The sequence below is a fragment of the Rhineura floridana genome, chromosome 1, assembly GCF_030035675.1.
Source record: "Rhineura floridana isolate rRhiFlo1 chromosome 1, rRhiFlo1.hap2, whole genome shotgun sequence".
Classification (NCBI taxonomy): Eukaryota; Metazoa; Chordata; class Lepidosauria; order Squamata; family Rhineuridae; genus Rhineura; species Rhineura floridana.
The window spans coordinates 258,274,519-258,297,330 of record NC_084480.1 but is presented as its reverse complement, the minus strand read 5'-3'; the positions used below and the strand labels follow the sequence as shown (position 1 = coordinate 258,297,330).

Below are 22,812 nucleotides of genomic sequence, written 5' to 3'. Positions count from 1 at the left end.
TTGCCTTGCTCAGTAAATAGGTTAATACTTGACCAGCTTCTCTGTCACCATACAGATCTTTCTCAGTAGTAAGTATAGATTTGTAGACAAGAAGCTGTACAGGGTTAATTCAAATGGCTGATTGTGGCTTGATTAATTTCTAAGTCCAAAGACTTTTTTAGGCAGAAGCCTTGGTTTAATTTTCCAGTCTTTCTTCAAAGGAAGCATACATGGCTTTCTCCTCACACATTTTATTCTTGTGTGACCCTGTGAAATAGGTTCAGCTGAAAGATAGTGACAAGCCTAAGTCAGACAGTAAGCATCATGGTTGAGTGAGAATTTGGGGACCAAGCCTGACATTTTATTCTTGGCTTCTTGATTCACACAAATGTAGCAAAGCATGAAACCACAATTCAAACAACACTTGGTATATCTTACGTCACTGTCAATAATTTAGGAGCGTTAGTTGGGTGGTTCCCTGTTGAAATCTCTTGTGTCCATGAGCTCACTAGGTGGCCTTTGACAAGTAACTGTTTTCAGCTTCTGCTCCGTATATAGCATGAAGATATATTTATTTACAATATTTGTATATCATCCCAAATATATATAGTTCTCTGGGCAGGTTATGAAAAATAAATAAAAACAGTTTAAATATAAAATAAAACATACAATTAAAAGCTACATTAGCTTTTAGGAGGTCCAGATTATATAAGTGATTTAAAAGGCCCTGGCAGAGCACAGAGGCCTTCTCCTGGCATTGAAAAGACTACAAAACTGGCATCAAGTGAGCTTTCTTGGGAAGGCTTTCTGTAATCAGGTTGCCGTTACTGAAAAGGCCCTCTCCTGTCTGATTTCATTTGGAAGTAGCACCCATGGAAGGGTATCTAAACAGGATTTTAAGATTGGGGTAGGTACATATGGAGGAAGGCTGTCTTTCAGGTAACATGGTCCCAAGCTGTTTAGCACTTTAACACTTTAAAATGAGCCTGGAAACTGATTGGGAGCCGGTGCAACAAAGCAGAGGTATAACATGGTAAACCAGCCCAGCTAGCAGCCTATTCCATAGTTTTCTTCTAAGAATTCCGGAAAAAGTGAGTGTGAAAAAACTGGAATTCTCAGGAAGTTATGGAATGCCATAGTCTGGTCCATCAACATGGGAAGGCATGTAACTATCAGGATCAATCCTCATGTTCAGGAGTTTTTTATGTGCAAGAGAAGACGTTGGAAAAGGCTCAATAGACTAGAAATACGATGATACCCTGTGTGATGTTACCGTACATTGGCTAGTAGGCTTGGGGTAGTCCCTTTCACAAATCTTTCTGGTCCCTCTCAGGGTTTAACTAAGTGAATCTACAACTCCTGGTAAAGGCTACCACACACATCCTGACATAGATCCTCTGTGTCCATGAAATGGTATAAAGTCAGTTCCTAGCTGTACATTAGGATTTCCTGTCCTGAATATGCCTTATTTATTAACACTGAAGGTGTTCATTTAAATTGAAAATGATTTTTGTGTGCGTTTATGGAGCTAATACTTGGGTTTCTTTGCAGCTTCTAAATTATAATCACAGAGCTGAAGATATAAACTTCAAGAACCTAAAGAAGTCACCATGAAGTTATATGTATTTCTGGTCAACACTGGAACTACCCTTGCCTTTGACACGGAACTTGCAGTACAGAAGTAAGAAGACCTCTTCTGGTCTTCTCTGAAAAGTCTATTGCTAGATCATTTTGCTAAGATCAATCTCTTAAGTAACAGTATATGCTGTATCTGGGAATGAGAATTATATCAAAGCTACAATTAGAATGCACCAGTAGGTGAAGTCTTACAGCTTTTCTGTAGTGCTTGAACAATTTAAACAAGCTTTTTGTGCCATTAAATAAACCTTGCTACAGCCTATCCCCTTCATCCTTGCTTGAGATTCTTCTTCCTCTTTCAGTAGCTCTTTAAATCAAGGGAGATTGTGATGGATTTATAGCATGGTAATTGCAGTGGGGACAGCTGGCATTGCCCATCTAGTCTTTAAGCCACTGAGATGGCTCCTCATAATAGAGTTGCTGATAGGTGGCCAAAGTGCATTCATTCGTGGTCATTCTTTGTTTTACTGTAGGATGTAACAGTTTAATAATTTAAGTTTGGCATTATCAGTATTATGTCTTTAATGTTTAGAGTACTGTGTAAATACAGTTTTTACACAACTGTTGTGTATAGTTCTTAAAAATCTGTGGAACCCATACCTTTTTTATCATTTTACTCAGTGTGGCAGACCTTAAACAGGCAATCCAAACTAAGTACAAGATTGCTATTCAACATCAAGTATTGGTTGTCAATGGAGGAGAGTGTATGGCAGCTGACAGGAAAGTCTGTAGTTACAGTGCTGGAACGGTAAATACTCATTTCCGTTTTTATTATTTCATCAAAAAACTCTGGAAAGAAAAGGAAGTAATAAGTTTTATCTTAACACAGGACACAAACCCAATTTTTCTCTTCAACAAAGAAATGATCTTGTGTGAACGTCCTCCAGCTATCCCTAAAACAACATTCTCAGCAGAAAATGAGATGGAATTAAAAGTGGAAGAATCTCTTATGATGCCTGCAGTTTTTCACACAGTAGCTTCACGGACACAGCTTGCTGTGGTAAGCAATTTTAGAGCCTTTAACAATTGGACTCTATTAAAGCATTGAGCTCTCAGTGAAATATCCTAGTTTAAAGCAACCCTGATGCTTTGCTGTTTTCATGGTGCAAATGTTTTACTTTTGGTACTCTTCTGTTTCATTTTCTGCAGGTGGAAATGTTAGTATCTTGGATTTTAACATACTGGCTTAATCCAGGATCTCAAAACAAGTTTCAAAGTGCTGTCAGCTTGTAGGAGGCTTAATTTGTGTGGGAAGTAACGATAAATGGGGATAGATTGAACTAGTGTGGAAGAAGGAAGTAACTGTGCAGTAGAATGGAAATGTGTGATCCCATAGGCTACCTTTGAACTTTTCATCTTAATGTCCAGAAATCATTGCAATTGCACCATTCCTTAGTTCCATTTACACTGAGTATTTTTCTAAACTATATTTTCTTTATATGAAAGCCCACCATCACATTCAATAGAAATTGTATTTCTGATGCAGATACACTTTGTTGCTATTGATGGGAGTGCAGAAAGCTACATGGTGTTTCATGTGATTGCAGATTGAGAAACATGGCTGTGCATTTTAGATTTTTGAATAAGAACAGATTTCACACATTTTGCCTTGATTGGATAGATAAATCCTTTGATGCTGGGGAATCCAGTACATTCTATGTCAAACCAAAAGTCCACTGTCTCCAAATGTGGTCAGCCAGATGCTTCAAAGAAGCTTAATAACCAGCACATGATGGACCAGGGGGGGATCATAGCTCACTTCATGCAGAATATCCAGGTGAAATGTGTGGTATCTTCAGTTAAAATAACAGCTAGCAGATGCCTGAAACCTTGGGCAACCATTGCCAGTCAGAGTTAATACTGGGCTAGATGGACAAATAGTCTGATGGTGTATGGCAGCTTCCTAATGCTCCTATACAGGTATCTCCTATTTCTCCCTGACATCTAGTAATCAAAGGGATATTACCTCTGAAAATAGCAGTGTGCCCTCCATGCATTTATTTGACCTTAGTATTTGTAACTTTCTGCGATAATGAATTTCATCAGCTAAATTACTATAGCAAAAAGTACTTCCTCTTGTTTCTTTGTCCTGAGCCTGCAACCACTCAGCTTCATTTGATAATCCTGAGCATTAGTCCATCCTCTTTGAAAGAGGATACAATATCGTATTCAGTAAACACAGTTGGTTTATTTTATTTCCAAAACTTTTATACCACCAGCATTGGTGGTGAACAGCATGAAGTCAACAATAAAATCACAGTCATAGAACAAATACAAAATACATTAAGGATCACTAGATATATCAATATTAATATATCAGTATGGCTGGATCATCCCCTCAGAGCGAGCCTAGGTGAACAGATTAGTTTTAAGCAGGCACTAAAACAGCAGTACAGTGGTATCTGTCTGATGATCATTGGAAGCCCATTCCAAAGGGCAGGGGCTGCCACACTTGAGGCTCTGGTTTTGGTGAACATACACATTGAGGAGCATACAACACTACTAAGAGTGTCTCTACTGAAGGCCTAAGTGATGGGGCAGGAATATGCTATTCTCTAGAACTGATTTAGAGGTAGGAATAGAATCATTGAAAAATAGTGCCCCCAATACCCATTCCAAAGTATTAAAAGCCACAAGATTGAGGAGAAAGAAGCACAGTCACACTCCCCTTGTCCCTCTCTCCATAAAGGTAACTCATCAGGGCAACCAAAGCCAATTCAGTCTCAAAACTATGCCTTAACCTAGACTGGAATGGGTCTAGATAATTGGTGTCTTCTAAGGTTTATGGCAATTGCCCTGCCACCACCCTTTTGCTCACCGTCCCCCCAGATTTCTATCTAGTTGGTAGCTGGCATAAACCATTGGGTCCAGAGCAGCCTTCTTTAGAATGGCCATATCACCATCTCCTTAAAAGTTGGAGGACTACCCCCTCAAATAAAGATGTGTTAACCGCCCTCTGGACTTGTTGGCTAGCCTTGATTAGTCGTGAGAGGCCTATAGTTGGATGCATTACTTCACGAACTTTGTGCATATCAGGCTGCATCAACTGAAACTGATCCCCACAAATCAGGACAAGATGTAAGACGGTAATAATGAAGTGCATGTGTTCCTGGACATTACTTCTTTAACAAAAACTTTCCTACCAGAGGTAGGAATAATATGGAAAGAATAGGAATAGCTGTTCAACAAACTTCAGCAAACTTTTTTATTCAAAACTAATAATATGCATGTCTGAAATGAAACAACCAGGTCAGGTAAGCCTTGCATACAGACCATTGAAGACTTCTTCCAAAATGCATTCAGGGATGCCTGCCTTGCCTTTTTTCTTTTATCATGTTGTATCTTGCTATAGCAATCTAAAGCTTTGCGAACAGTACTCTTCTCCTAACCAGGCAAGCAAGGGGCAGCTTCCACCCCCCCCCCGTGTGTTGTCTGTCTGTCTGTCCCTCCCTCCCTCCCCTCACCTGAGGCAATGATGACTAACCTCTGACCCACCAGATATTGCACAACTTCCATCATCCCTAACCGTGATGGCAATTTGAGTCAAAAATATCTGGAGAGCCACAGGTTAGCTACTTCTGATCCAAGTCAAACACTATTAGTTCAACAGACTTGCAGCCTCCCTTTCCAAATAAGGATCTTGGAGACTAATCCTGACTATTTTAGGATATAATAGCCCAATTTATTCTAAATACAAGTTTTTGGGAGGAGGGATTGATGGGCAAAGGCATCTGCCTCCAATCAGAGATGATTTTGGAGTTTTGCTCAGTCTGCAGGTAGGTAGGAGATGGTACTTAACACAAGGACAGGCCTGGTGAATATTGGGAAAAGGTGCAAACTGGACATTTTTCTTTTTCTCTTGTCAGATGTTTTCTTGTCTATTGGGTATTAAAACAATTCAGTGCCTACATGTTTGTTAGCTTTAGAGACTATGCATGGCAAGAGCCTTCCTCACCTAGTGGGATACAAGAGTCCATGGAAGATAAGTGATTTATAAGGGGGTGAGGGATTTGGACTTCATTCTGACCCTTCCAGAACAACCACCCTCATTCACGTTCTTTTGCAGGTCCTGCTGCTTCAGCCTTTGCACTGAAGAATCACATTTTCCCTCTTAAGGAATATCTAATAAATGCTTTAGTGTTCCATATTGCCTCACTTGAAAATGGATGAGTTCTTTGCATCACATTTTGCAGCAAGTAAATAAGTTGTTTTCACTCCAGACATACATTAATATTTATTATGTTTTTGCACAGGAAATGTATGAGATTGCCAAGAAACTTTGTTCCTTCTGTGAAGGTCTAGTCCATGATGAACATCTTCAGCACCAAGGCTGGGCTGCCATAATGGCAAATTTGGAGGATTGCACATATTCTTACCAAAAGCTACTTTTCAAGTTTGAAAATGCATATTCAAGTTACCTGCAGTCCATAGATGATATTAAGCTGAAACTTACACAGTAGGTTTGCCATTAGACTCCTCAGTAAGAAGCTACCTCTACGCAGTCGCTTTACTGAAAGCTAAGGTTTTATGATTTTGTACATTTATAGTAGATTTCATTTAATCCAATAAAATCTGTTTTGTACTAGTTAAAATAGCAATGCTAACGATATTACATATAGAGATTTGATCTTGGAATTAAGGCTACAAACCCATACTAAAGTCTCATTGAATTCAAGGAGACCTACTTTTGAGTAGATACATACTGAGATTGCACTGTGTAAAATATAAGTTTTCCTCCTTACATTTCCCCCCAAAAACTCCAATACAGTACTTTTTCTTTGGATAATGATCGGCTGCACTTGTGGGTAGATATTTAGAACACCTTTTATGTGACTTTTCTAATACACTGCCCTATTAAAACACAATATAATCTTAATTGTTTAAATAGAAAGTTTTTTGTTAATGTTCATTACATGTTAGAGTGCTTTGAGATCTAGGCTTCAGATTTGTAGGACATGATTTTACAACTAACAATTAAAGAATAATTCAGTTTTAGCCCATCCATAAATTCTGCTTCTTGAAAAAAATTAATTGCTTTGTAACCAACGCTACCTGTATACAATATGCATTGACAAAATATTGCAAGGTCAAAATAGGGTAAGGATAAAATTGTATTTGTGTAATTACAAATACCAATTTATCATTACTTGAGTTTGATAAATAGTGTTGCAATTACACATGTAGAAGTTTTAGCTATAGTCAAAAGTAACCCTATTCAGGTATTCAGTAATTGTATCAGTGGAGGACTCGCAGCACCTCTACACTGCCCTTTTTGAAAGGGGATTATAAGGTGATTGATTCAGCTGAACACAGTTACACAGGATTTCTGTTCACATGGAAGACTGTACCCACATTCAGCTGGAGACAATTATAATCTCCCTTCCGACTTTCCTGCACAATGTGAGAAGGTCAGGAATGGAGAGAGCAAGGTCACTGCAGCCCCTCCATAGGTACAATTAACGAACAACTGAATACATTTCAATATTTCATATTATAAGGAAGCATTTATTGGATGAAGTTGATGACTAAAATATAAAATTGTATTGAGGACACCTTTGAGAGCGTATTTTTTATTATATATCCTATTATATCTTTATACTCAACAGATTTGTGTGTGTGCGTTGTTTTCCCAAGCTTAGGGGCTGCTGTTTCAGTAATGGCCAAGATCCCACTGTTGGAGTGCCTAACCAGACACAGTTACAGGGAATGTTTAGAACGACTGGATTCTTCTGCTGACCATGGTGGTACAGAAAGTGAAGATACTGAGAATGAAAAGTCAGCTGAAGTGATGCTTTCTCCTGATATGCTTAAAACGAACAAACGATTGCTGTTAGCATCATTCTGCAAATCAGTAGAGTACCCAACCCCAGATGGCACATCTTCTGAAAAAGTGAATGAAAATAATAAAGCCAGTCAAAAACCTTCAGTTCAGGACACTGATGCTTCAGTGGAACTTAAGGAGAATGATCTGCCTTCTTTCAATGTCTCCCTTCTAGACTGGATAAATGTTCAGGATAGACCTAATGATGTTGAATCCTTGGTCAGAAAATGTTTTGATTCCATGAGCAGAGTAAGTTCATGCTTTTAAGAATATCATTTCGTTCTGATCTAACATTTTTGAGTTCTGCTTTTCCACCTTGATACAAGTATTTTTCTTAGAAATACAGTGAGAAGTTCTTATCAGAAGCTCTGAATTAGATTTTAGTCATAATTGTGTGCTCCTTTTCTTACCCCTACAATTCTTGAAAAGACACATGAAAACCATGCTGTGGTCTGCTAAAGCAGCAAGGTTGCCGCTGTTGATGGTGACATTGCTTTTAGCCTAGGTTTGTCACTCCCTGTGGCAGTTGTACCAAATAAAGGTTGTCATTTCCCTTTCTTTTACCAGCAGCTGATTATTTTCTGGGAGGCTAGATGTGACCACTTGCTGCTATTGTTGTCATCATCAGAAAATGGAAATGAACCTTGGGTCCACCTAAGATTTGATTATATTGTTACAATATGTCCACCATGATGTTAACTCTGAAATACATAATCTTTAAAATTATTTTATGGAAAATAGCCTTTTTCAAATCCTGGAGAGCCTTCCCAGTGGTTCCATGAAAATGTTGAGTAGCATGGGGGACAAAATAAAAACTTATGGAACACCACAGGCTATTAGCAAAGGCATTGAGGAAGTGTCCCCTGCATCACCTTCTGAAACCATCCACTGGAAGAACTGGAACCACAGCAAAATGGCGCCACCTAGACCAACCTCAGCAAGGCAGTTCATAAGGATACAGTAGTTGATGCTTTCAGAAGATGTTAAGAGGTCCAGTGAAGCCAACAAGGACTCTTTCCCTGTCCAGTTCCTAGCAAAGATCATCCACCAAAGTGACCAAAGCAATCTCCTTCCTATAACTGGACCTAATACCAGATTGAAATGGATCTAGAGACTTTGTGTAATCCAGCGCTAACCACACTTAAAATAAACCACAGTAATGGCTAAGTATAGTTTATTCAAAACTGAAAGTGGAAGCCTCCAATTCCCTTCTTCACATGGGGAAGATGAGAAGAGGGGAAAAGGAGTGCATGAGTTCGAGATGCCATAGTGCATTCTTGTATTGTTACACCTATATGTCAGGGATCGCCATCGTGGTGCCTTTCAGGTATTGGACTATTAGCCTCATCTAGCATGGGCAGTAGTTTCAGATGATAGGAATTATACTTCAGTAACATCTAGAGGGCACCATGTTCGTTTTCCCTGCTATATATATATATGTATACATATACCAATAGATAATATTTGAAAGGGCTGTATGTTTTGAATCTAGCAGTGTTGGTCCACCTCTGTATTTTCAACTGTTAAATACTTCTTCTTACTCAGTGAAATACTCATTTTCTTGAAAATGCTAGTTGCATCCGCATTTCCACTTGTGTAAGCTGCTTCTGTCTAATTTTAATTGCTTATCTGATCCTAAATAAAGCCTCCCTCGCCAACCACATCCCAGGCCTTTCTCACCTTTGAATTTTGGTCTGCTACTCATCTCAGGAAAACCTAGAAACTGTGTGCTATTTCTAGCTTAGAACAATATTTCTAATGCTTCCTAATTTATGCTGTGCAATAGGACTTCCATTTCCTCTCCTCCCCCCACGTGTCCCCAAAATCTGCTCTGGAGAGCCCCCAACCCTCCAGAGCTGACTTCGAGGGTATGTGGGGGTTAGGAAATGGGGGAGAGAGCAGAAGTTCTGTTGTGTGCATGGAAGTCGCTTGTGCCAGCAGAGTTCCAGCATTTGATATGGCCCACTGTCTACAACTTTCTTTGGCTGTTAATCTCCAAATAGGTCATGCAGTTTGGAAAGACTCAGATTTTTCTTGATAGGAGCCAACTTCACCTTGGATGCACCCCAAAATCTCCAGATTGGCCCATTCAGTTTGGAATCATCAGAACAATACACAAACCTAATGGATAGATGGTCCAAGGGCTGCATATTTTAGAGGCTCGGTTTAAGCAAAAAACTAAACATATTTTAGAGACTATTGTGATAGTGTCCCAGAAGGGCATGCCTGTAGATCTACTCATGTGTAAATTACACAATAAAAGGCAGAAATTTGCCCCTAGGGGTTTTTGCTGGGGTATTTTTGAACCCGAAGGAAAATGGAAAGTTGCAACTGGCTGAAATTTGGGCACATTACACAGGTTAAAGTTTGAGACAATGTTCTCACCCCTGTTGGTCTACTTTTGTGTAAATTACACAATGAAAAGTTAATCTAGGGTCCAAATGTACCCCAGAATTCAGGATGAATGCTACAATCTTTGAAGCTTTCAGACCACATTGGATTTCTTACAGTGCAAGACTTCAAATGTACATTAAGTGAAATTGTAAAGTTATATATGTAGATTTCTTTTTACATGATCCATTTATAGTATCTCTTGCACTAAAAGTTGTTGTTCATGCCAACTGTCTTTTTGTTTTTCAGCTTGATCCAAGGATTATTCAGTCCTTTTTGGCAGATTGTCGACAAACAATTGCCAAATTAGATAATCAGAACATGAAGGCCATTAAGGGACTTGAGGACAGGCTTTATGCATTGGACCAGATGATAGCTAGCTGTAGCAGACTGGTAAATGAACAAAAAGAACTTGCTCAGGTAACAGTGGTTTCAGTTTTTATGTAAATGGCAGTTGGATAATACACTGTTTCTCAAGTCTGCCTTGAAAGTTTTTTTATAATATCACTATTTTTCTCATTTATTATTAAGATAGGCAGGCTAGGCAGTGCACTGTATCTTATCAAAACATGCATTGGAAAAGTAGCCTTCTGATGGAAAACATGGCTGTCTTGAGGAGGGTGATTGAGAGGGTGGCGGTGGAGCAACTGCAGACAATCTTGGAAGAGACTGATTTTATAGACCCTGTTCAGTCTTAGTTCAGTCCTGCTTTTGGGACCTGGATAAATGACCTTTATAGAGAGAGAGACAGGGATTGTGACCCTGTTGATTTTCCTTGATCTTTCAGCAGCCTGAATGACCATGGAATCCACAGGATCAGCACTATGAGTTGGGAGTAGGGAGCACTATTGCAGTGGTTCCACTCCACCCTACAGGGCTGATTCCAGAGGGTAGCATGAGGTGATTGCCTGGGAATTTTGTGGGGTGCTGCAGGACATTACTTTGTCCCTGGTGCTATTCAATATCTATAAGAGGCCTCTGGGATCAGTCATTACAAGATATGAAGCACAGTGTCATCAGTACTCTGATGTCCTGAACCGGTTCCTGAATGAGGAACAATAACATGAAACTAAATCCCAGCAAGATGATGGCTCTGTGGGTGAGTAGTTCCCAGATCTAGTCATTTCGTGTTCTGGAAGAGGCTGGACTCTTTGGGTTACTGCTCGATCCAGCATTGTCACTGGAAGCTCAAGTGTCTAGAAGTGCCTTTTTACCAGTTTCAGCTGGTATGCTGAGCATGTGCTTTTAAGGCATTGTGGGACCAGTTCTCTGTAACTTTTTCTTAGATGTGAAGCAAGCCCCAACATTATTGTTTTTTAAAGTTTGTTGAAAAAAATTCTTTTCCCCAGGCCTTCCCAAATTAGTCTATCTTATTTCTGCAGTTCTTAATTTTTGTTAGTTTCATGACTTAATACTATTTTAAGTATTAAATACTATTTTATGACATACATATAAAACAATGTTTTATACTTTGTTTCTTTATATCATTCAGATGTTCTCTGAAGTGTACAAATTATGAAATAAATAAATAAAAAATTTACTTTTATCACCAATTATTAGGGGATTGGTACTTCTCTTTAATGGACAAAGGATAGTGTTGTTCCCTTTGCTCCATGCCCACAGTTTGGTGATACCATTATTAGGACCACCTTTTCAAGTTCACCAGAAGTCTTCATCGGTCCAGATGTTATAGAAAGCAGAGGATGGGGGAGGAGGGCAAACAACAACAAAAATGGACTTTCTGCATCTAGGCTCAGTCTCAATCAAGATGAAGTGAGGAAGAATTTTTGATTTTGTTCCCCTGGTCTTCCTCCTATCACCCTGCTTTGTTTAACAGGCATCTAGCCTGCTGAAGAGTTCTAGAGAAGCTTGCTCATTATTTTTGACATTCTATTTGGTTATAATGAAGGAATTGTCAATTTGTGGATTTTTCTTATGGACCAATGTGACTTCCTTTGCTTTTTACTTTCTCTTATGAGCAATTCTTTCAAACGAAATAGATGCTAAAACAGAATATAATGACATACTATCTAAGCAAGAGTGCTCTACTGCACAAGTGAAGCTTCCCCACCTACAAGAGCTTTCTCATTTACTTTTTGTGGAAGGACCCAATCCTTGCATGCATTATTCCATTGAAATTAATGGAGACAGTAAACTTGACAATGTTCTAACAGCTTGAACTGTGCAATAATGCAAAAAATTATGGGGATTGTCAGAGCATTTCCAGTGGTGCCTTTTTATTTCCTAGTTCTGCAGAGTTATAAAGAAATGACATTTTTATTTCTTTCATTTGAATACCATCTACTGTCTCCTTATGATAACACAAACTACTCTTGAAAGTTTATTTTGGTATCAAAAACTAATTGTTATGTGGCAAGGACTGCTGTTCAAGAAACAAGCCTAAAACTCTCTTAGGAATGTTGAACTGATAGCATGGGGCAGTATCGAACATTAGGCCCTCAGTTGTGGGAGAACTTCCTCCCATCCCCAGAGCAGATTTGGGAAGTGTGTAGATTTCCTTTAACATTTTTAAAAAAACAGTTTTGATGATACAGTTTTAAAATTTTTTTTATTCAAGATAAAGTAAAAGTACAAATGTTCCAATTCGATTACATAGAAGCATTACAAAATAAAGCAACAACAGCAAAAACAAAATATGAAATGAACAAAAGTAATAATAGGTAATTATTAAGGTTAACTTCTTACCCCTTCATATTTAAGCATAATAATATAATACAACAGTTTCCTATATTGAGGTAAATAAATTAAATGGAGCTATTTCATCTATCACTTTATCATTCCAGAATTGTATAAATAAAGCCCATTTCTCTACAAATTTATTTTGATGGTTATTCATCGCATTTCTATTATAAGTCATTTTTATCATTAATACTGTCTCCCATCCCCAGAGCAGATTTGGGAAGTGTGTAGATTTCCTTTAACATTTTTTAAAAACACACTTTTGATGATACAGTTTTAAGTAGTAAAATTTTGTAAAGTTGAATCCTAAACCAGGAAAGACAACAAGATGGGAGATGAAAGCAATAATGTCTCAGATGTCCCTCATCTGTCTTTCCTCCTTCATTAATTACCTTAAACTTTGTTCCTTCTTCCTTTTAGATTTTTGCCCCATTTTGTTCCAATAGCTCAGGATTAGTATCTATAACAGAAGCAGAGATAAAGTGTAAAGAAATGCAAAGTTTAATCCTAATATCAGTCCCCTCAGGACAAATTCAATACAAGGTGGATGCTTATATAAGGAACTGACTAATAGATATGACTGGAGTCTTGAAAATATTATTCTCTCAGGTTAAATTAATTAGCAGTTACATCTCACTCCCATAACTTCTCCCTTGTTGTTCCTGCAACAGCTGTAACGGGTTGCTTGTTTAAGACACCCGATTCCATTGTACTGTAAACACTTTACTGTGGGATAAAAATTCACATCTCTGCCACAATGAGCCTGGATTAGGTAGGTTTATTGTGAGATGAGGATGTTTTGACTCTGCTGCCACAGAGCAGGGAGGAAGATCGGATGCAAACTCTGGGCTGGATCCTTGTGTTTGTGGTGGAAACTGAGTTCCAGTAATGACAGCTGAAAATATTTTTTAATTTTCCGTATGTGTGTGCAAGTTGTGCATAACTTAGAATAAAAATACAAATAAGGTTTTTTTATTGTAGAATGAAACTCAGGCATTAGATCTTGATTGGTATGGTCAGTAGGTGGCAATGCATAATAAGGCTACTTCTGCTCAACTACTAAACCAGATGCAAAGCTGTTGTTTGTGCTATTTGTTTTGGTTGTGTTTTCACTGGAATATGTTTAGTTTAAGAATGTATATACCACATCTTTTATCCAAAAATTGCTTTAGGTGGTGTACATAAAAAATTTAAATCCTCAAATAATTAAACAAAAATATAGCAAATTTGAAAAATACAAATTTCAGCCAGTTAAAAGTTCAGCAATTTAAAATTACTGGACAAAGAAAAAGGATTCAATCTGTCACTAAAAATAATACAGTATCACTTGTTTGATTTTCTATAAAAACTATTATTCAGAGACTTGTAAAGAATTCATTCTTAAAGAACAATTCAAATGACTTGAGGGTTCTGTTTGTGCACCAGCAGTCCTGCCATTGACAGCTGGGTCCACAATTTACACCACACATGTGTAGCTTTCAACAGCCAGACTATTTGGATTAATTCAAATCACTATGTGAAAAATAATAGTTGAAGATAAATCTTCAGCTTCACCCCACAAACAAAATGATTTCAGATGAACTTCCGCATACTTACTAGCTGCCCGATGTAGATGAGTAAAGTTTCAAAGATATATTTTTCGGTGGTGCCTTCCAGTTGATGATGGAATGCTTTCCTCAAGCACTTTGTTGCTGCCTACTTCACTAGTTTTTTGGCACTAAGAGATGAGTCTTATTTTCCTGAGCTTTTCATGTTTACTCTTATTCTTGTTACTTTTATTCTGTGACTTAAATGTTTTTATTGTTAGCCACTGTGGAAGTATTAGCAAAAAATATTTACACAAAGTAGCATTTATTTATTATAAGATACAGAATTGTTGTGGTTTTCAATTTATTATATGCAGTTGAGTTTACAATCCTATACACAGCTGGGAGTAAGTACCATTCAGCTCAGTTGGGCTTACGTCTGAGTTCACATTATAGGATTGCCCTGTAGCAGAAGCTCGGTTACAGTTCAGTTTCCTACAGTAATCATTCACTAAAATAAAGCAAGGTCCCTAAAATAGCAAGAAAAACACATTTTAAAATTAGCAGCTTCCATGATAGAACAGCATCTTTTGTTGGTCTTGTCGGCAAGTATTAGATTTTAAATAATATTTCTGTCATGCAGTTATATTACTAGGTTTAAGAAATGAGGTTTTTTATTCTAGGCCAGTAATTAAGTTGTGGTTTGTCGAACATTTTGCCAGTTCTGCAAAATGAGTGAATAGTGTTGTCCTTGATTTGAGTATGTGAAACAGCTACAGGACATTGTTTGTTTATTATGTATTAAGGTCAATATCTATACCACCCTTCATTTCATGATCACAGAGTGGGTTATGAATAAGACAGCAAAATCAATTAAACAATAAAATCATTACAACTAAAAAACCAGAATACATTTAAACAGTAGACCAACAGCAGTCATGTAAAGTTTGCAGATCCCCAATCTAGACAGATATTTCACATACATCATATATGCATATTTAAATACATATCTTTTGTCTTTTGAAATGTGTTTCTTTCTGTACTGTACAGCGTCTTATTTTATATTTGAGAACTCAAATAACTAACAGTCATTAGCTTGATTTTTGGAGATGGGCAGATCTGGTGTATCAAGCAATTAAGACTAACAAGATCTATGCTAAGTGAGTTTGGGTTGTGTTCACCTCAGTCGTCATCAGAGTAAACCCACTGAAATTAATGAACCTAACTTAGTCATCTCTAAGAATAGTCAGTGGGTCTATTCTGAGTAGGACTAGCATTGAATACCACCCTATGTGATTTGCCGTGGAGACCAGGAAATTATTTTGTCCTCATTTTGTTTTTATTTCTAGTTACAACAATGAATTTTAAACCTGTTTTCTCATAGGGATTTTTGGCTAATCAGAAGAGAGCAGAGAACTTGAAAGATCCTTCTGTGTTACCTGATTTGTGCTTGAGTCATGCAAATCAATTGATGATTATGTTAACTAACCACAGGAAACTTTTAGATATTAAACAGAAATGTACTACTGCCAAACAGGAACTTGCAAATAATCTACAAGTCCGACTGAAGTAAGTGATCCTACTGCAGTGTTATATGCTTCCCAGCCATGTTTGCTTTTGTCACCAGCTTGTCATATATGGAGTACTACTAAAATTACATTATAGTACAGAGGTGGGAAACCTCTGGCCCATGGGCCTGACTTGTCCTGCTAGGCTCCTGAATTGATCCAATGAGAAAATTTTGGGCAAACCGTGCCCAACTCTCAGTAACTTAATGTCATATGATACCAGGCCCAAAGATCTGTTCTTTCCAATATAAACACTGAGACAAGGCTCTGCTGCTGCCTTTTACTATCAAAGAGCAAGAGGAGGCTTATCTCTGATCTTAGCAGCTCCACAACATAGGTCTCAAGGGCAGCATTGTACCCGTGGGTACCACATTGGTGATCCCTGCATCAGATGATGCACATAGTCTATGATACTTGTATTTTTTGTAAACAAAAGCAATCACTCTTTCTGCTAGAAGGAACTTGATATGACAACTTCTATAACTCGAAACATACTTGAAGCTTTATCAGTGTTAAATCTTTAAGGGTCAGTCATCTATTTTTTAAGTCTTGTTTTTAGTCTTGTGCAAGAAGGATATTTAGTTGGTATCTGGCATGTATTTTTATTGTATTTCTCTATTGTATTTTTATACCTGTGTTTATTTTTCTTTGTAAGCTTTCTTGAGGGCCTTTGGCCAAAAGGCGGGGTATAAACAAACAAACAAACAAACAAACAAACTGGATTTAGTTGTAATTTTTTTAATGTGGCTTAGGGCAGTTCTGGAGTCTTGAATTTGGTATTGGATACAGAATTCAGGTCCCTGAGAATCGCAGGTTTCATTTTTTATGCCATAGAAGCTTGACAAATATGCAGAATAAGCAAATACGGGTAAGTATGTAGAGCTGGCTTTTGGTGTTGTGTTTTACATTTGGTGTCCAAGGGCTGAAACAAACTGAACTGACTAGCAGTCATTATTGAGGACTTCTTTTTATTTACAAATAAACAAATCAATATTAAGCTTGAAAACAAAGTTCAGGTGGAAACATTCAGTAGAGGAATTTTCTTGCTGATACCAATTCAGTATGCTACAGTGAAACTTTATAATCCATAGGTGGTGCTGCTTTGTAATGCTTCATGCTGACCAGGATGGAGAGAAACTGCAAGCCTTGCTTCGTCTTGTAACAGAGCTGCTAGAAAGAGTGAAGATTGTAGAGAAACTTAGTAATGTCCCTCAGATGTACTGTTTGGCTGTTGTTGAAGTTGTAAGGAGAAAAATGTTTGTAAAACACTACAGGGAGGTAAGCAACTTGAGTAGGTAACTTAGACCAGCCTTCCCACCATTGGGTCCCCACATGTTGCTGGACTATGGTTCCCATAATTCCTGACTGTTGGCCATGCTGGCTGGGGCTGATGGGAGTTGTACTCCAGCAACATCTGGGGACCCAAAAGCTGACTTATACTTCAGACCTCTGAAAGAGTAGAGGTGATAACATTACATTCTTTCTGTGTGTTGTATATGTACATTTAATATAAATATATTTTTCTTATAGTGGGCTGGTGCTTTAATAAAAGATGGGAAGCATCTTTATGACTCAGAAAAGGCCAAAAGGGAATCTTTTGGGAAGTTATTTAGTAAGTAAATTTTTTAGTATTTTTCCCTCTTGAGCTATGGTTCTTAAATTTTTAACACTGGCACAAACACTGCTTTTATCACTGAATAATGATTAGTTCATACATTATGGCTACCACATAGAGGCTGCTTTAAATTACAGTGTTTGATGGCTGTTGTTGAACCAGTTGTGTGCAGTGACGCAAACTAGATGTGCCAGGAACAGCCACATTTGTCCATCTATCTGCCCCAATCATTTATAATCACATTACGATGTGGGGGTGGGAGATTTTGCACACTCCCCTCTCTTGCTTCCCTGGCCTGTTTTGCCCTAAGTGCTTTTCTCCCAGCCCTTACCTGGATCAGAACTATAACATTTAATATTAATGGGCTCCTCCTGGGAGGAAGGGCGGGATATAAAACAAATAATAAATAAAATAAATATATATTTATTGAAAATATGTTGTAAAAAAAAGAAAAGAAAGGAGACCTCTGGGTATACATGTGAAAAAACCCCATAAAATGATCGCTGTTAAATTTGCCCAAATGTTCTTTGAGTTTTATATTTATTTATTTATTTATTTATTTTATTTTATTAAGCTTATATACCGCCCGACTAGCAACAGCTCTGTGGGCGGTGAACATTAAAAATACAATAAAAATAACACAATACAGTATATCACAATACAAAACTGTACAAAAAACTGTACAGTCTAAAATCAAAATATAATAATTTAGAATTAACAGGAATTAAAATGCCTCAGAGAAGAGAAAGGTTTTAACCTGGCGCCGAAAAGATGATAGTGTCGGCGCCAGGCGCACCTCCTCGGGGAGACCATTCCATAGTTCGGGGGCCACCACTGAGAAGGCCCTAGATCTTGTCACCACTCTCCGGGCTTCCCTATGAGTCTGGACCTGGAGGAGGGCCTTCGTAGCAGACCGTAGTGTACGGGCCGGTTCATATCGGGAGAGGCGTTCCGACAGATATCGTGGTCCCGCGCCGTATAAGGCTTTATAGGTAAGTACCAACACTTTGAATCTGGCCCGGAAGCATATTGGAAGCCAGTGCAAACGGGCTAGCACAGGTGTTATATGCTCAGACCGCTTAGTTCTTGTTAGCAGTCTGGCCGCCGCATTTTGCACTAGCTGTAGCTTCCGAATCGTCTTCAAAGGTAGCCCTACGTAAAGCGCATTGCAGTAGTCCAGACGCGAGGTTACCATAGCATGTACCACTGATGAGAGGTCCTCCTTACTCAGATAGGGACGTAGCTGGGCTACCAACCGAAGTTGGTAGAACGCATTCCGGGCCACCGAGGCTACATGAGCCTCAAGTGTGAGGGAAGAGTCTAAGATGACTCCCAGACTACGCACCTGTTCCTTTAGGGGGAGTGTAACCCCATCCAGGACAGGGTATATATCCACCATCCGATCAGAGAAACCATCCACCAACAGCATCTCAGTCTTGTCAGGATTGAGTCTCAGTTTGTTAGTTCTCATCCAGTCCATTGTCGCAGCCAGGCAACGGTTCAGCACGTCGACTGCCTCACCTGAAGAAGATGTAAAGGAGAAGTAGAGCTGCGTGTCATCAGCATTTGATGACAACGCACTCCAAAACTCCTGATGTCCGCCCCCAGCGGCTTCATATAAATGTTAAAAAGCATGGGAGACAGAACCGAACCCTGCGGGACCCCACATTGGAGAACCCACGGTGTCGAGCAATGTTCCCCAAGCACTATCTTCTGGAGGCGACCCGCTAAGTAGGAGCGGAACCACTGCCATGCAGTGCCTCCAACTCCCAACTCCGCAAGCCTCTCCAGAAGGATACCATGGTCGATGGTATCAAAAGCCGCTGAGAGGTCAAGGAGAATCAACAGAGTTACACTCCCTCTGTCTCTCTCCCGACATAGGTCATCAAACAGGGCGACCAAGGCAGTCTCAGTGCCAAAACCAGGCCTGAACCCCGATTGAAATGGATCTAGATAATCGGTTTCATCCAATAGCGCCTGGAGCTGGTCAGCAACCACACGTTCCAGGATCTTGCCCAGGAACGGAACATTGGCTACTGGTCTGTAGCTGCTGACATCCTCTGGGTCCAAGGAAGGTTTTTTCAGGAGTGGTCTCACTGCCGCCTCTTTCAGACAGCCAGGGACCACTCCCTCTCGTAAAGAGGCATTAATCACTTCCTTGTCCCAGCCAACTGTTCCTTCCTTGCTAGTTTTAATTAGCCAAGAGGGGCAAGGATCCAGTACCGAAGTGGTCGCACGAACCTGTCCAAGCACCTTGTCCACGTCCTCAAACTGAACCAACTGAAACTCATCCAACAAAACATGACAAGACTGTGCTCCAGACACCTCAGTAGGATTAACTGCTATTAAATAGGAGTCTAAGTCCCGGCGAATGCATGGACTTCTTATGCTGGAAGTGTTCAGCAAATTTATTACATCGAGCTACCGATGTATCTGCCGTATCTTGTAGGCCTGGATGGAGTAGGCCACGAACCACTTTAAAAAGCTCCCGTGGGCGTGAGAGAGATGACTGAATAGTGGCGGCGAAATGTTTTTTTGCCGCCCTCACCGCTCCTACATAGAGCTTAGTAGAAGCACGAACCAGCTCATAATTGCATTCGTCGGGAGTTTGTCTCCATCTCCGCTCAAGCCGCCTCCTGTCTTGTTTCATCGCTCTCAGCTCCGGAGTATACCAAGGAGCTGTATGAGCTCTACATAGGAGAGGGCGCGCAGGAGCGATCGTGTCAACAGCCCGGGTCATCTCTGTATTCCACAGATCGGCCAGGGCTTCGACAGGAGCGCCAGTCTTATCAGCCGGAAAAACCCCCAGAGCCTTTTGAAAACCTTCAGAATTCATTAGTCTCCGGGGGCGGACCAATTTAATAGGTCCCCCACCCTTGCAGAGGGAAAAGGCTACTGAAAGTCTAAACTTCAGCAAGCAATGATCTGTCCATGACAACGGGAGAGATGTAAAACTCCCCACATCCAGATCACTATCCCCATGTCCGGTAGCAAAGACCAGGTCAAGAGTATGCCCCGATGTATGTGTTGGGCCACTAACATATTGAGACAGCCCCATGGTTGTCATGGCGGCCATGAAGTCCTGAGCTGCCCCAGACAAAGTACCCTCAGCATGAATGTTGAGATCTCCCAGTACTAATAGTCTGGGGGATCTCAACAGTACCTCCGAGACCACTTCTGTCAGCTCAGTTAGGGAAACCATTGGGCAGCAAAGTGGGCGGTACACCAAAAGGATTCCCAGTCTGTCCCTCTGGCCCAGCACAAGGTGCAAACACTCCAGACCAGTGATTGCATGGACATGGTGCTTGGTGAGTGAGATGGAACTCTTATAGACCACAGCGACCCCACCTCCCCGACCCTCAGATCTACCATGATACTGAACCAGATACCCCGGTGGGCAGAGCTGGGAGAGACTAACTCCTCCCTGTTCGCCCACCCAGGTCTCGGTTATACATGCCAGATCGGCCACCTCGTCCACAATCAAATCATGGACGAGGGAGGTTTTATTATGTACCGATCTGGCATTAAAGAGCAGCAACTGGAGATCTGAGAATTGGCTGATAGGACAACCAACAACCCTGTGGGTATGAGAAGGACCAGAACGCGGCACAGCCACTACATGTCTGGGCCGCGTTCTCCTTACCTGGCACGTCCCTCTCATATCACCATACCTCCCTCTACCCGTCACTACGGCAATTGGGGCCCCCTCAGGTCTCCCCTCTTGATGATAAAATCTCTTCCTGAGGCACATGATAAACTATAAATACAAAAAACTCATATACATAAAAATACACATTCACTCACAACATACACTCATATAACACCCATTCATCCACTTCAAACCCACACAGAAGACACAGTCTTATATTCCTATGCATGGTGCCCTGAGAAAAACTCAGAAATGCATTGGACTCATTTTTTCTACTGTCCTTTGATGTCTTCCCATTTTTTTCTTGAAAAGTTGTTCAGTCAATAAATGATGGGAATAATTTTCCTGCTTAGCCATTGCAGAATGGCCATGGTATTGCACTTTCGTATTTTTACCATTTGTTTTACATATGTGACTAAAGGAAGTAATGTTTCTTTCTGTGCACAGGGAAATCTTTTCTAAGAAATCGTTTGTTCAGGGGACTTGATGCCTGGCCTCCATTGTTTTGTGTGAGTATATTATGTTCATTATTTTTAGTGAAGACTTTTCTCTTTTCCCCAAAGGGCTTTGCAGGATTACTATAGTTTGAATCTAGAAGGCTGTAGCTACTTTTCGTATTAACTAGCTTGCAAGATAGGGGTGTTTAAGTTCTTGATGCCATAGAGTGATTGCTCGGCCTCTTGAATTAACATTATTACAGTTTCTCTAAGAAATGCACTTTTATCTAGTGATCTCTTTTATCTAGTGATCACTTTTCCTGTTATATTATAGACAGATATTTCAGGATTATAAATTGTCTGTCTGAGGCAAGCAAGAAACATCTTGAGTCAAACAGGCAGGGAAGCTTTACCAAACCTCGGTTTTCACTCTCTCAGAAATAGGTGATCAGTTGGTTTAACAGAAGTATTGTGGGCAAGATACTTTTGTAGACTTGTGTTGAAAAACATAATAGCAACTGAAACAATTGAAAATATCACAAAACAGCAGCTTTTCATTTCATGTGACATGGGGGCTGGAAGGGGACAGCTGGCATGAACTTTCTGACATAAGTGGTATGGCTTGTATTCAGTATAGCGCTAAATAGCCTGTTCTGTTAGAGCATTTACACTTGTACAAGGAGCATTTCCGCTGTGCACTCCCTAAATTTGTTCTTGGGATTCCCCAAACCCTCTGGAACAGATTTTTTTTTCGTGGGGGAGGTTCATTATGTAAGCATAAATGCTTATGCTAAGGGAACGAGTGCATTGGATGCTGCCCTATAACTTGCTATGCCTCTTTGTTGTAGGTGTAACCTTACGTCAGTGCAGGGCATCGGAATGAACCCGAGTGAGTTTAAGATTTCGACTAAGCCCTGGTCTTCTCTGCCATACCCACACTCCAGATAGTCCCCCTTTCCCCCTGAATTGATGGCTATCTGCAAGTGCAATACCAGTGCAATAGTGTGACACGCCAGTGCAGAGGGTTTTAAAACTGTTTCTATGTCCACCTAGCGGATATAAAGCAGGGGTAAGATCATAATGTAAGGCTCACAAGAGCCCAGTTGTATCTGGGAGTTATCTAATCCAGTTCTTGCTCTATTTTCCATAATTGCCAGCTGGATACTACTGTCCACAAGCAGTAGATAAAGGATTTTATCATTGTGAGAGTAGAAGAAAGGTAGTTCCCTATACTTTCTCCCATTCCATTAATATTTAAACTTTTTAATTAAAATATTAAAACATCCGGACAAATGGGAAAAAAAGAAAAGAAAAAAAGACAAAGCGATAAGAGATTATAAAATAAAAACGGTTCATCCTCACCTTTGAATTTAGTGTTCTAGAACATAATAAAAATGACTACCTCTCAAAAAATGTTAGTTTCATGAAAAATATACTAACTTCATTAATAAAATGATATTGCATATTATCTTAAACTATTCCACTTAA

The 22,812-nt window shown here is 39.6% G+C and overlaps 1 protein-coding gene across 3 annotated transcripts in view; it reads left to right on the top strand.

Moving 5' to 3' along the window:
- Positions 1 to 22,812, top strand: part of RB1CC1 (RB1 inducible coiled-coil 1) — a 92,782-nt gene that overhangs the window by 14,484 nt on the left and 55,486 nt on the right. For all 3 annotated transcript variants that reach the window (XM_061598669.1, XM_061598688.1, XM_061598679.1), the window contains exons 3-12: positions 1,531 to 1,660; positions 2,239 to 2,365; positions 2,447 to 2,617; positions 5,871 to 6,073; positions 7,252 to 7,687; positions 10,079 to 10,249; positions 15,440 to 15,624; positions 16,715 to 16,901; positions 17,154 to 17,235; positions 21,335 to 21,396. In XM_061598669.1, coding sequence (XP_061454653.1) covers positions 1,590 to 1,660; positions 2,239 to 2,365; positions 2,447 to 2,617; positions 5,871 to 6,073; positions 7,252 to 7,687; positions 10,079 to 10,249; positions 15,440 to 15,624; positions 16,715 to 16,901; positions 17,154 to 17,235; positions 21,335 to 21,396 — 1,695 coding nt within the window. In that variant the 5' untranslated portion in view covers positions 1,531 to 1,589. The remainder of the gene's footprint in view (positions 1 to 1,530; positions 1,661 to 2,238; positions 2,366 to 2,446; positions 2,618 to 5,870; positions 6,074 to 7,251; positions 7,688 to 10,078; positions 10,250 to 15,439; positions 15,625 to 16,714; positions 16,902 to 17,153; positions 17,236 to 21,334; positions 21,397 to 22,812) is intronic.